Below are 15,715 nucleotides of genomic sequence, written 5' to 3'. Positions count from 1 at the left end.
TATTGATGATACGCCATCTTTTGTCTTCCGACACTATATCATGAGGAGAAATGATAGAAAAAAAAAATCCATCATATGGTATATTCCAGTGTCGGGATCAGAATTTGATGACAGAAAAGAGGGTTTGCGACAAAACCTCGTTCCTGCCACCACATTCTGACCGTTTTGTGGGATTTCCATAATCCAGACAAGGGGGTTATTATTTTCTCTCTCTCTCTCTCTCTCTCTCTCTCTCTCTCTCTCTCAGATACACATATAGAGAAATCAATGACAAGCCTGCCGTCAGCAGGGACATTACCTTGAAGAAAGACATGAGATTACTGCATTGAGACAAAAGATGGGGCCGATTAGTTCTGTACACATTCTAGAAAAGTTTGGAAAACTATTTCCAAATATTTTCTTTCTGATTTTATCAAAGAGTGGTGCTCATACTGTATCATATTCATGTGATTTCCAAGAAAAACTGGTACATTATTTCCGAATAAGCAACAGTTTACTCTCGTTCAAGTTTCACGTCTATCGCAACTTAAAGATCAACAATTTTCAATTATGAAGCAACCTTTCAAACAGACTCAATATTGAGGAGAGAACTGTTCGTCGCAAGTTTTCTTAAAATGGCCATCTGACTGTTTTTCAGTTTTCGATGTACTATTTTGAAAGTGGATGGGACACTAACCCAACCCCCAATCTCACACAACATCCCTCACCCCTTTTAACGCCGACACCTCTAAATCGCACTTATTTTAAAGTTGATCAAGCTTAGGAGAGTAGAGAAGGTTTTGTGCGTCCTCCTGCGGTTCAGAGGTGTGAAATAAGCCTGATGCGTCCTTCGACATATCGCAAACGTCGGTTAGCGAATGCAATGTTTGCTGCAGAAAATGTTAAGCCATTATATTCCACACCTGCAGTCTTGAACTTTTTGTAAACTGTGCGGTCTATATAAATAATATAGAATTGTAATGTTTGCTTTTATATTTTTGGTAAGCCTTCGTTGTCCTTTTTGCAAAATCATTACCGTTGATCTTTTGTCTCGTGCTACATATATTTTTTTTGGTCGGAAGGGTTAGTCGTTTTGGGGAATATGGGAAGGTTTGTGACTTGACAAGTTTTGCTAACTAGCTTTTCTCCCCCCCCCCCATGCATGCATACATACATACATACATACATACATACATACATACATACATACATACTGTTATGACTCTAAGGTCACAAACTTAATAGAAAAAGAAGCAAAACCAAGCAATTAATTATTAAAGTGATAAATGAAAAATTTGAGAGGAACTTACACCATAATGAAGTGAATCCAAATTAGTCCTTATAGAGGTCTACGAAAGTCATCAATGAATAAAAAGTCACTATAAATTTCAATACTGGAAATCTAATGGTCCTCCAAGAAACCTGGTGAAACTGCATGAATGGCACCATGATATTAAAAAATTCGATAACTTAAAATTTCCGAGTGATCATGATCAAACATGTATTTATCAATAGATAAATATATGAGTTTCTGTATGCTATAAAATGAAAACCGGTTCACAGGCCAGATAAATATTATCAAAATACATACAATATTATTTATGCCGGCTCGCACATTGTCACGGTCTAATTGATCAGTGCTTTACTGAGAACACTCGTAATCAATCTTTAATTATCAATTACTAATAGATTCGTGTTAATGACAATATAGGTGACCTGTTCTGCAAGGAATGTTATTTAGTGATGCAAATGCAATCTAAGGATACGTTTTGAAGTGTGAAATGGTTATTAATCAGTCGGTATATGGGGGGGGGGGGAGAAAGCAAGAGAGACGTTGTGTAAACACCTATTATCTTTAAAAATCAATATAAAGCAAACTGACATTGTTTGTCTGGATTGCAAAATATTTATGACTTTTAGTCGTCAAACCACATGTCATTATATGACAACATGGAAAGACTATATGGTCTAAAAATCTACAAGAATACACAATCGCTGAAGTTTGTATTGTGAATTTTTTTAAAAATGTACATCGATGCAAGCGTAGTTTGAATGGCATCAATATAATAATATATATAATGGTGCCATTCAATATAGTATAATTTATCCTTCATGAAAATACAAAGTTACAGCTGTAGCACACAAATCGGCAATGGTCAACATATCAAAGGCTGTCGCTAACATCACGTGCTGGTGTGCGATTATGAGCATATAGAAGCAGGACACACGGTATTAATTCAGTTCACGTAATAAACCTATGTAAAAACCATGATATTAAAAATTCAATAACTTAAAATTTCTGAGTAATGATGATCAAACATATATTGATCAGCACAGATGAAATCTGGATGTCAGCTTCTGTGTAGAAGAAAGGATGAGCCGCGTCATTTTCTGGACCTGCATGTGCTAAAAACGTGCTTTCAATTCCGCACTTCAAACTGCACGGATAGTTGTTCAATACATAAGTAAGCAATGTGCATAGTTCTGCTTGTCAAAGATTACATTAGAAAATATTAAATTGTACTGCAAGTTAATTTTCACCTAAAGAGCGATGGTGCATGTCATGCAATATTTGAAGCTTTATTTAAGAAAATCAGAAGAAAAAAATACTAAAATAAATCTGTCTAATAAGAGTCATCTTTTTTAATATCACCATTTATCTCTACTCAATTTAATGCTGAAATATATTACCAGCCTTGTCATATTATGTAATTAATTAGTAAAAGGTCAAGGTGGCCATCTATATGTTCATGTATTATTACAGAAAAACATTTAAATGACAAAAATTACCTAAAATTCTTCCCAGAAGATATATAATTTAAAACTAATGTAAGGTAGATATTAGTCCATTAAAATGCAAAATATGAAGTTTCAAAACTTTCAATGAAAGAAGTTAGTGAGATGCAAAGTCATGAGATGTCATCACCATTAAGCATGGTGGAAGAGACCTAAGTGATCATATCTGAAGCATTATGTTTCAAAACAAACAGGAAATATCATATTGCTTACTGGAATTACTCTATAAATGGTAGATTGTATAAATTTTATATACGTATTGCTTAGATATGAACCAAAGTGCAAAACGCTCCACCTAACATAGTCAAATGTACACCCTGTTCCCCTCCCCTTTCTTGGCAACAGTTGATATATCTGAATATGTGTTTAATATACCACTGAAAGTTACTATGTGGTTTACAAAATGTATTAATTTTTCTAGTTTTACACAAATAGAACCATATGATTGCATTTATAGTAAAGTTAATTGCACTTGCATATGTGGAGTCACTGTATTGTTATGGCTGTTTATAGGACTCACAGTACTAATTCAGTTCCCTTAGTAAACCTATGCAAACACCATGATATTAAAAATTTAGTAACTTAAAATTTCTGAGTAATCATGATCAAACTATATTTGTCAGTATAGATGAAATCTGTATATAGGATAGGATATGAGCCGCGTCATTTTCTGGACCTGCACGTGTTTGAACATGTGCTTTCAATTCCGCACCAAAGAGTCAGGCGCTAATTTGAGTAACGAGTGTTCCAAATTCAAGACTGTTAAAGAACTAAAATTCCATCAATAAAACAATGTCTCTATTTTTTTTGCATTTACAACTAGGATAAGCTATCAAAAGATTCTTGTTCCTAAAGCACAACTTACATCATTAACCAATCCTTGCCAGCCAAACCCATATATACTATATTTTATGTTCACTCATTTCCAGGCTGGTTCCCATTTTTTTAAAAAATTAGTACCGTGTGTCCAGCAGCCATATTGCGAGTCAGCCGCAAGTACACGGGGAAAATAAGGGCCGAAACATTGCTGTAGGAAAGCAGGAAATTGAAATTCTGAGGGAATTTTGAGGCTTATCCCTAAGCAATTTTTATTTCCTTATGGGTAATATGCATTATTTACATATAATACGCGAAGGCATTTCATTTAACCTATTCATGCGTATATCTTGGTGGAGAAATTGCATTGTATCATACAGACTTGGTCGAGGGCAACAGGTTCCGCGCGTCAGTTCCGAGTAAGAAAAAACAGGATGAGGCATAATGATAACACTGACGAAAACCAACAGCGATCCTGTGCCCCAACATAGCGGTTCAGCTGATTCATCACAACAGATAAGAAATGCCAACCAGGGATTTTACAGCAAAATATGTAGCCTTTGTACATTAACATTATGTAGTACCAAATTCGACCGATTGACGAAAATAAAATGATGCAATGCTTACCATTTGAAAAGAGGCAATTGTCACCAGAATAGTCTGTTCAAAATAATATTAATTTTGGACACACCGGATACCACCCGTGTTTTCGTGACTCGCGATATATCGGCCTATTATGCGCATAGCTTAGAAAAGATGCAATATTCATTATGGAAATGAAATATTTTACTTTGGACTGACTTTGTCAACATTTCGGTCGAGCAATTAGATCAACTTAATAGCTGGTTTTCCAAAATTCAGCATAGCAATGCCAATAAATGGTAAGAGATATTAAGCAACTAAGCTGATCGTGTAAAAGAATTAGTAAGGTTCAACATTTTATTTTAAAAAATAAGCAATTATGTTGAAGAGAATCAATAATGAATAGAATTAATGTGTTTACAAATTCTCGTTTATGGGGAAAAATACAAAATTATTTAGAAACAGGCTATACGCCGGTGAATTTCTTGAGATTCCCGTTCTAGCGGCAATTTCACATTTTGGATAGCAGAAGATTTTGTACGTGCGAGACAGCTTCTTGTAAAATTGGAAACTTGGATTAAAATGCAGTATTGTTTTGAGATATATATTTCCATCTTTTATATAATGTATTTATTTTATGATTATAAAAGATACATAGTAAATAGGATTTTTGGGGTTGCACATTTTAATAAACAATTAGGGTAGATATGTGGGTTATTATTGTACACTTTATGAATATGACTTCCTTAATAAAAAGACGATCGTTCTTTCTTGATAAAAATTGGAATTACTATTATGCTGTATCATTGATATACCACGAGATGTATAATTTTTTCATTTAATGAAAAACTTATACAACGAGTGGTATATCATGGATACAGTGTACATACGATACATATATTTTATTTATATCACATACAAATACACATATATGCACCTTGAATGGAGTTACGATATGCTGCGGGAAATTGTGCATTGACCGAGTGAATGAACTACGCAGATCCCTGCGAGTGTGTCCGCTATAAAATGTAGTTCGACGCCTTTTGTTGTTGTTGTTGTTCATAATCACACATGCAAATTGATAAGTTGATTGTTTTCTTTTTGAGTTTCTATTTTTATTCACATTTATTAAATCATTATAAGACACACTCATGATTTAAACATGAAATGTGGTTTTTATGGGAAAAAAAGTGCAATACAACACTGTTAGCATACTTGTACACTGAACATGAACTGTCAGGCATTCACATTACTGTCGTATGGAAATTAGCGTGAAACAGACACTAAGCGAAATTACGAACCAACAAGAGGTAATTAAAATATTTTAATAAAGTTACAGTTCATCCATGTCATTATTTTGAATTAATTAACATTTCTAAAGACTATTACAACTCTCTCTCTCTCTCTCTCTCTCCATTTTGACGGTTTGGCTAAACTTTACCATCACTCATAGGTCCAGAGACATCGTCGTTTCACACAATCGAAACATCCCCAACGCTCGTATTTTCATGGATTTTCGCCTGTAGGTTACTTGGTAAAAGTTCAGTTTTAATGTTTTCGTCCAGCGCAATATCTTTTTCTCTCACTCCAGATGTTTGCTTATTTTGTCCCTTACGAACGATTTTTGCTTATTTTGTCCCTTACGAACGAGATGGGAGATGGAAATGGAAAAGAGAAAGGATTCCGATGAAATTGTGTATCACTTTAATTTCATTTAGAAAATAGGGACTATTAATACTTTTTATCGTTATTTTCATGTCATTTATAATTAATGAATGATTAGAAATTCATCATTGAGCTATATAGGTCTGCAGTTGAAAGAATGTATTTATATATATTTGTATTATTGCGCCACGGGCGGATGAGTATAGGTATATCAATTTGCTTTAAACAAACACTTTAAGTGCCATGTTATTTTTAATGTATGGGATATATATATATATATATATATATATATATATATATATATATATATATATATATATATATATATATATAGTGGGTGTGTAGAAGTCGGGAACACATACCATCTCAAAGAAACACCAAAAACTTACGTTTACTTGTAGAGGACTTAACATCCCCGCAGAAACACAAAATTCGTCAAGATAAACTCTAAAATTTAGCAAAATACTCCTAAATGCTGTTAAAACGTGTAATTTTTCATAAGAAATCAAAGCATATCGAAATTAAATCCAAATTCTAACAACAATCAAAACTAGTCACATTTTATCGACTGTGCTCTTGTTGGATAACGGGAATGAACTAAGCCACATTAAGAATTTTTACTGCTTTCACAGATGGCGAACTTACAAATTTAGTAACTCATGTGCCTCAGAAAAGTCTTCTATTACTGTACAATAATCGATAAATTTTCCCTTAAAAATGTCGATTAATGTAAATAAATCGATAAATTATCCCTTACAAAAATTTTCGATTACTGTATATAACATTTTGGAGAAATGATGGTATTTTTTAAATATAAAACCATACACCCATGTCAAAGTTACACGACTGTGGATAAAAAGCATGAAAATTAGGTCGATTTTGTGACGTTGGTATGAAAAGTGTGCTCGCAAATAAGCGAAGATGCAAATTTTGTAATGGATACTTGGTGATGCATTTGCGGCTTGAGCTGACATGGCCTGAAAAGCTATATTTTAGCGTTAGAAACATATAGCAAGACACGGACAGATGGGGGGGGGGGGAGAGGCATAATAAATGGGCAGATAAGCAGTTACGTAATCTTACATAATGACCCATATGTAGGTAGAATGATAAAAGTCAATGAAGTTGTTAATGATACCCACCCATCACATGTAATTTTAGCACGTAATGATGGTACCTTTCTAATCTACCTCATGTTACACTGAAAACTACATAAATTCCTTCTAAACAGATGATATTGTTGTTAAACAGCCTTAAGCCTTCACAATGTTTTCTTACCTTAATTATTTTCAGCATGTTTCTATTTGTAATTTCAAAGTGTTTCCATAATTCGCGCGCTTTCTCAACCACTAGGCTAGCCTAACGAAAAACCGGTGCAACAAGATCATTTTTTGTGGGGTTGGGGTAGAGTATTCATCTTTATTATCTCGCAGTTTTAGGTTTTTTTAAATTATGTTTGTGGTTTTTTTTAATTATGTTTGTTAGCCTCTTTTAGGTTTATAAGATCAAAAGAAATTTTAGATTTTGGGAGCTTTTTAGGTCCGCTCCTAACCTCTATTATTATTATTATTATTATTATTATTGTTATTGTTGTTGTTGTTGTTATTATTATTATTATTATTACTATTATTAAACTATTGATTTGAAACATGTTTTGTTAAGAAATTTGTCACTCAAATTACTTGGGGCATATGGAAGAAATGCCCCACGTTTTCTCATTTAAGTGGCATTATTTTGTAATATAAAACACCATAGAACACGATTCATCAACTGCATTATAACCGCATATAACGCTTATTCAATTGCAACCACCTTAGGCCTGGATTGGAAATAATCAAATTCAGAACTCGAGTATGAGATTTAGTTTCCACAGTGAAGAACCAATAAAAACCGAAAATTCGAATGTAATCTCTTCTGTGATAGGTTCAAATAAAATCTCAAGAATTGACTCGCTGTCAGAAGTTGCATATCTTCCATGATGGTATTTGCCGTTCCATAATGCACCGGTAAATGAGATGTTACGTTGTTGACTTGAATTTATTTCTAGAGCGAATGGCACGGATTTTGCTTTATGTGCGCAGTATGGACGTCATTATCTAAGTCTACACCGTTCAAAGCTTGCTACGCGTTGTATAAGGCTCAATGCTATGTAACCGCCTCAGGTAACGGGTACAAAAGTGGTGTAGACTTGCACCAGGTATCTCATTTGTATGTCATGAAGACCAATAATAATCTGTTTGTCAGCATTCTCATGTTGCAAATGGGTTGAAGTCCTAAGATGTGACATGCATATGAGATGCATCATTTTCCTGAGAGAGTTATGTACAAGTACGAAGGCACTAACGAGGTAGAAAGGCATACAGAAGTCCCCACTGTACATTAATACACTCATGTAGACATACACATATAAAGTACCTGCTTACATCGATACATTCATCAACCAATCGACACTTACATTAAACTTTTCTAAATACATGTAAAAACAGTATGGTAAAATAAAACTTGCGTATTTCCTGAACAAGGAGCTGTCGGAGCCAAATACCGACTACCTTAAAAATTATGTTAATTGAGACAAATAATTCAGATCACATTTCACTGCGACATTGCCTGACACTGTCGCTTTGTTTCACAATGTGTCCATACCATCCCATCAGTAAACAGTGTCAAATCATGATTCCTATGGTTGAGATGAATAAACACCACTGGTAACTGATATCAGCCCCATACAAGCGCCAGTTTCATTACACAGTTTAGTTTGGATGAATCCGGGTTATATATCAAACATATCTGGAATTTTTTCATTAAGATTTTACACCTAATAAATGTAACCATAAACTTTCTACAAATCAACATACCTACCTGGACATACATGTATTCATACATACTTGCCTACCACGTACACATATTTACCCATCTACTTACTTGCCTACCGATGTAACCACTTTCCCACCTATCTACAAACGTACACACCAATCAATCAACGAACCACCACACATATGTTCACGATATCGTACAGTTACAATGCAAATGTATAATGCTTTCTTGGAATCATTTCTATTTTCAAATGGATTAGAAAAAACTCAGGCCTTCAGATTTGTATTGTTACTTCCGCATGAATATCGCAATTGCAAATCCTAATAACAAGCATTTTAAAAAGGGTTCTGGTGATACTGTGATACTTCCCTTCACTTCGGCCATCTTGTTCATTACTAGTTTGCCTTCTGAATCAATGGTGAAAATCCATTTAGCTTGGTAGTTGACTTGTCTATATAACAACCATTTGGGAAGGAGGAGAGGCCCCTCCTCGATATTTTAAGGGAAGGGGTACTATTTGTACTAAATTATTGCTTAAGCGATTTACTCCAATAATTTCCCGAAAGAATTCTACATATGAAGCAGTGTCCGGAAAATTATATATCGGATTTGAGCTTACAATCCGTGTGTGTGTGTGTGTGTGTGTGTGTGTGTGTGTGTGAGAGAGAGAGAGAGAGAGAGAGAGAGAGAGAGAGAGAGAGAGTAATCTGGATGTTTAACGTAGCTTTAACAATTTTCAAGTTATATCACTACGATATCTGCAATGTGGCAGTTTATAGTGATGTCTAGCACTGGGGCATCATGTCGCAATCATGTACCATGATATCCCACCAAGTCACATTATCCTGACACTAGGTTGACCAGTCCTAACACTAACCTCTTAATGCCGAGCGCCAAGAGAGGCAGCTGCTGGTACCATTTTTAGAAGTCTTTGATATGAGACGACCGGGGTTCGAACCCACGACCTCCCGCATACGAGGCGGACGAGAGAGAGAGAGAGATCTGTTGTGATAAACCAGATTAAACTCCTCTGTTGTGACAAACCTGCTTAAATGATATAGTTATTTTACTCAACATAATGGCATTCTGCAACACCACGAGCTGTGCAGTTTAATGGTAAAATTCTTTTTCAAAGTGGAGTGTCTTGAGTCTAACAAAAATTATTAGTACTTAGCGACCATGCGATGATCATGCGTGCTGATACATTTTGTGAGCGCTCAAGCATGGTCTATGATCAACATAAGGAGAGAAGTCCTTAGGTGAACACTCCCAATGGACACCTTGATGTTGCTGAAAACTCTGCATGTAAATCTTACGATGAATTCTAATCTACATATTGGAACACAAGTATATTAATGATTCACCGGCTTGTTGTTAACTGCATAGATTTTGAAAAGCACAACCATATTTACATGTTAGATTATTTGAGATCACGACGCAGCGGTTGCAATCTGTATTTTTAAATGATTTTTCATAAAAGAGGTAATCGTTTATCTTCCATAGTACATTTGGGACAGTAAGAATCTATCCAGAAGATAGCTGAAGAACTCAAATTCACGGCCGTGAAATCAATCAAACGTATCCAAAACATCCATTCTATATTTGCCCCAAACTATAATACCAAGTACGCCTGACGACACGTAGGTGTTTGAAAGATACATAATTTCTACAATAAAGTAGCCACTGCCGCTAAGGAAAAGGGCAACGCTTACGCATTGGATGAGTCAACTAATAAACCCGTTGTTTCCTGTTTAAAACAAATGTTTAATCCTCCACGTGATATTAATCCTCCACGTAATACTTCATATTGATGAAGCCTAAGTGCTTCATTTGATATCTCCGTAACACACGTTTCATATCTTTTTTTATATTTAAAAATAGTATTTACAGCAAATCTGAAGGTTTAAAAGTAAATACAGTTTGAAATTGCTTAAAGTTATATTAACTGGCTCACGTTAGTAAATTATAAGGATATTAATTTTTTAATTCAAATCTCAAAAATGAATGCTAAAGTCAATAAAAAGTAATTCTTACCCCATGGTGAGGCGTGTTCAATGTAGAGTGGACAGTTAATGTGTACCCTCTGTGAAGCATCAGTATCTCCAAAACAACCAAATCCATCCCAAGTACGTGGGCAGAACAGTTCTGTTGTATTTCTCAAGGGCTCATTTAATTGTCTGTTGCAACATCTTATCGCTGCGTGACAACACCTTGTCCAACGTGAACAATCGTCCGAAGTTAGTGTTTTACACACTTTGTGAACCGCGTCACTGTTTTCAATATCTGCGATGACCGAAGTCCCTTCTGGATAAGGTCCATCGAGATCTCTGGGTACAAGGTGAGTAGGTGAGGTACTGTTTGGTGTTAGGTATCCTTCTCGAGGAAATAAATATGTATAACACATTGAACATGAAAACAGTTTAAAAACATCGGGTTGAAAGCTGCCGTATCTGTCACGACACACATCTGGACTGGCCATCCTGTTCTGGAAAATATTTCGCGAATCTTTGCTTCGGTCTTAAAACTCGTGAATGTCGTGATATTTGTAGCAGATAATTACAATTACTTTCCGGAGTTAAACTTCTCCAATTTGTTGTATACTTGCATTCTCAATTCCTTTCTCCCATGCTTTCTAACAAATCAAATGAATATAAATTCTTTCCTCAAGGAAAGCAAATCTGAATTAGTACGCGTACATGACCCTTAAGTGTCCGATAATTATCCAAATCACATTTGAAGTCTTCTCTTGAATAATTCACTATGTACTAATGGAATACAACATGAAATACTCCAGGTGAAACGAAAACATGGACATGATTTTTACTTACATATTAAAGAAGCATTTATTACATCTGGTAATGGTAAGCAGAGCCAATAATAGCCCAACAGTGAAGGCGGCAACTTGATTGATCGCCGGTATATACTCCAAGACGGCAGAACTGGTAGCAAGCTGAATTTTATACCGAAGGGTTGAGCAGGCGGAGCGATTGAATGGGCAAAATGTCTGTACTAAGTACACGTATCTTCACGCTTGAAACACCTGCAGCCTGCAAATGAGAGAGCAGAGTGAAATTGGGCACCATGTCATTATTGTTACAAGGCGAATAGGGTTTATTAGTGTCTCACAGCAAAGATGTAAATGTAAACATATATAAAGTTGGTGCTTTTGAAATAACAAATAGGGCGCGAGTGAAACAGCATATGAAACAGCTTATACCGTATTTCCCATTTATAAAATCAGTTCAAATAAAAGGTTTGTCTCATCTATCACGTGAATAATTAGATACAAACTATCACGTGCATAACTAGATATACACCTGAAAGTCTGTAATGTGATGGAACCAACATGAAATTCTGTTCATTCTATGTCTCGCCTGCTTCGCATGTACAGTTCATAATCCCAAAATTTAGCACAGACAGTTCAGCAAGAAATATTGGTCATTACAACCACAGTGTACTCTATACAGGTGTTAGTAAGTGTCAAATTGCATGACCGTACTTGCAACAGTGTCGATGAATCTACGAACACTAATCTCCCGCTGCAGCAATTAAATGAAAAGAACACCATCACTTTTTCTTACAACTTGTGCGCTACTTTACAAATTCATGAACTGATTTTACTCTCTCTCTCTCTCTCTCTCTCTCTCTCTCTCTCTCTCTCGCACACAAACATACACACACAGAGAAAACATTGGAGCGAGCAACCAGTGTTAAGTTTTTATTCAATTTTTCAGGAGACAATGAATCAATACACTGAACACATAAATAAGTTTGTGGTAAGTAATTCTGTTTTTGACAGTGAGCAAATCTAATTCTTTTAACAACTGTAAGGACGATGCGTAAACTTCTGCATCTAGAATAAAAAGCGGTGCTCCCTCTTGAAGTTTGGAAACTTGATCAATTTATTTACTGCAACAGCAGTAAACAAAGGTTTATTATTTTGGAAATTAACGCGAAGGTATCAAAAAGAATCTCGACGACTACAGGCTATTCCCGCCTTCGACTACATTTCGAACTATCTCGTGACCATATTGTAATCAAACTATTTTTAAACAAGGAAATCCCTACCCAGCCAAAATACACACGTTGGGCCAACGTTGTATCCACGTCATCTCCAACGTCGAAACAACTCGGCTAAATGACGCTTTTCCAACGTCATTTAGCCAGATTGTGTCATTCTTGGTGACAAATCGCAAGAGCAACACGTCAGGTGTTTTTTTTTTTTGTTTTTGACATTCACTGACGAGTGAAATGTTCTAAACAAAGATTCTATCCCTGCTGAGTTAATCATTAAATGAATCAAAGTAAAAAAAAGATATAAAAAATTAGACTTAATTACAAAAGTATTATATAAACTTTCAAGCTTAACCATTCAGACTAATCTATGCTTGAATAAAATCATTCCATGTGGTTATCATGAATATTTGTGTCATTTCTGTGCTGAATATAAAGTTCAAATATATGTAAATATAAAAATCCTAATTTAATGAAAGCAAATCTGTCTGCATCATACATTATGAACAATATTCCATTAACTGTAAAAGAACAATTTATAAAGTCCATGTTTTACTTAAGAAGGACGTTCATAGATATCAAGCTATTCAAAGCTAATTATTGTTAGTTTCCTCCTAGAGCCAGAATATTTCCCTCTTCCAGTGGCTTCCTAAGGGTAAATGGCGCCCTGGGCGACGACGAAGGCCCAAAGGGGTTTGACGCCCCAAGACCTCAGTTACCCATGGTTGTCCATGGTTTTGGCGCCCCAAGACCTCTGGCACCCGATGTAACCGACCCCCTCCCCCGTTACTACGCCACTGCCCTCTTCCCCTTACCACTTGACATTCAAAGAAAAGCAGAAGGGGGACATGGTATTATCGATAAACTTAAGATTCTTGTTGTGTACATTCACTATTTTTACCGCAGGATGGTTACATCCTTCTCCTATTACAATTTAATTTTGTATTGCATGAGGGTAAAAATAAATCTTGTCGAACACACCATTCTATTTAGGTCGTAATTGCCAGGTACACCATCCCTCTTGTTGTAAATTTATTTTCTTTCTAGTGATGAGAAAGATAGTTCAGCAAGAAAGTACGCTTACGTCATAAAATAAAATCAGCCCCAAAATACGTAAAAAGAACCATCATTCTCATAAAGAGGACGTTCTAGCATCAGCATTGTTCCATAGATTTAAAATCTCGTCATGCTCTGATTACTTTATCGGTAGTTTAAAAAAGATAAAGAAAGAATGAAAATTTAAGATGTTAACTTTATCATAGTTTGCCAGCAGTATAAACAACTCAGACGTGCGACGTTTCATTGGTCCAGGGTGACAGGTAAATGCAAGATTAAGTTCTTTGAGAGAAGCAGTTGTATGAAATTGGATGGTATGATCATTTTCCAACCAGGTCTGTAAACACCATAGGGGAAAGGGGTGTCGGCGTTCACAGGGTTTGCATCTCTAAACATGTTTTGACCTACATTCGTAAAATTTAGAAACTTACCATTACTTGTTTGTCCCACCCACCCACCCCAAAATAATTCTCTGCGCGTCCTTGAAGTAGCATGCATATTTTCAACAGATCAATATGTGACAGTCTATACAGCAACAAATATAAGCATGCATAATGAAATAAACATTATTATTACTTACAATATTCATCCAGGCATTCAAGCGTTATATTTATCACGTTATATTATACAAGCATGATATGCCTTCCGTCTGTATCAATAGATTTATTTGCTTTACGTTAGCTATTCATCCCATCAAAATTTTAAATTAGAAATGTGTGTTGTAAAACTTACAAGTAATGCATAATACCGTTTATCTTTCATCTTACTGTACTTCAATATTTTTAAATTACCTTTAATTGGTACCATGTGGCCGTTATTATGCTGACGCGCTGTTAAACCCTAACACACACACGCACGCAAGGACGCATAAACATACATGCATACATACATACATACATACATACATACATACAAGTCTTGCATAGCGCTCGGTATGTGTCACATATTGTTCAAAACCAAAGTAAGATTTACAAATCAACAGAATGCAAAGCTAGTGTTAAAATCTCTGTCAAGTAAACCTGGTATCTATAATTCAAACAAAATCTGCAATACGTCTTAAGCACAGATGATATATGTTGCATATACTGAATGAGATAACTGAATTAAAAGTAAATAATCGTACCCTCATGCTATTTCATATTTCTATATACCTTACTATTTATATTCTATATCCGACCACAGCTCCTTGACAGAGTCAAAGGTCATCTTGAAGAGTCTACGTTCTACATAAATGTTCCTGCCTTTACACCGTGATATAAAAATGCTTGTAAAAACTTAAAACATAAACAAACCTTAACTTTCATGGCTGATTTGTACCCATGCTTCCCCATTATGATATAAATTTAACTTGGTAGGATCATTCGTACCCATAGTTTCCTATTATAATACGAATTTGGTATGATCATTTGTACCCCATGGTTTCTCATTATGATACGAACTTGGTATCCTCATTTGTACCCTTTGCTTTCCCATTATGACACGGAAACTGATGCAAACAAAACATTATATAAAATAAACCCAGTGATCATCGTATAAAATATAAATCAACATCAAGATCTTCGACCCATACCCTCACCCCACCCATCCCCATAATGCCACTACACTAGTAAAATAGTCGGATTATAAATGAGTTCAGTCAATACACATACTATACACATTTCAAACAAAATTTAAAGTGTCGTTTTTATTTAGGTATATATAGATATAAAGGGAACATATTAAGCATTATCTTTATACAACAATGTTTTGCATATGTGAATAATTTCAGCTAGTCGTTTCCTTTCCTGTTTTATTGCCATGAAGCTCAGTCGCAATTCTCAGTTAATCCTTTCAAGAAGCATGTATTGGCCAGTACTGTTTCGAAATAACCTCAATTATAAAACATCAGTAGCACCTCAATTAGAAAACGTCAGTACTGTTTCAAAGTCACATCAGTTAGAAAACCTCATTATTATGGGTCATGGATCATCTCCCTCTTTGGGAATTTAAAGAC

At 35.2% G+C, this 15,715-nt stretch overlaps 1 protein-coding gene across 2 annotated transcripts in view; it reads right to left on the bottom strand.

Moving 5' to 3' along the window:
- LOC149779389 (calcitonin gene-related peptide type 1 receptor-like) overlaps window positions 1-15,715 on the bottom strand; it is a 224,102-nt gene that overhangs the window by 187,500 nt on the left and 20,887 nt on the right. For both annotated transcript variants that reach the window (XM_089940037.1, XM_089940039.1), the window contains exon 2: window positions 10,687-11,699. In XM_089940037.1, coding sequence (XP_089796163.1) covers window positions 10,687-11,131 — 445 coding nt within the window. In that variant the 5' untranslated portion in view covers window positions 11,132-11,699. The remainder of the gene's footprint in view (window positions 1-10,686; window positions 11,700-15,715) is intronic.

The sequence above is a fragment of the Sinohyriopsis cumingii genome, chromosome 17, assembly GCF_028554795.1.
Source record: "Sinohyriopsis cumingii isolate HCF-2022 chromosome 17, ASM2855479v2, whole genome shotgun sequence".
Classification (NCBI taxonomy): domain Eukaryota; kingdom Metazoa; phylum Mollusca; class Bivalvia; order Unionida; family Unionidae; genus Sinohyriopsis; species Sinohyriopsis cumingii.
Note: the sequence above shows the minus strand (reverse complement) of the source record. Positions and strands in the feature narration are given on the sequence as shown.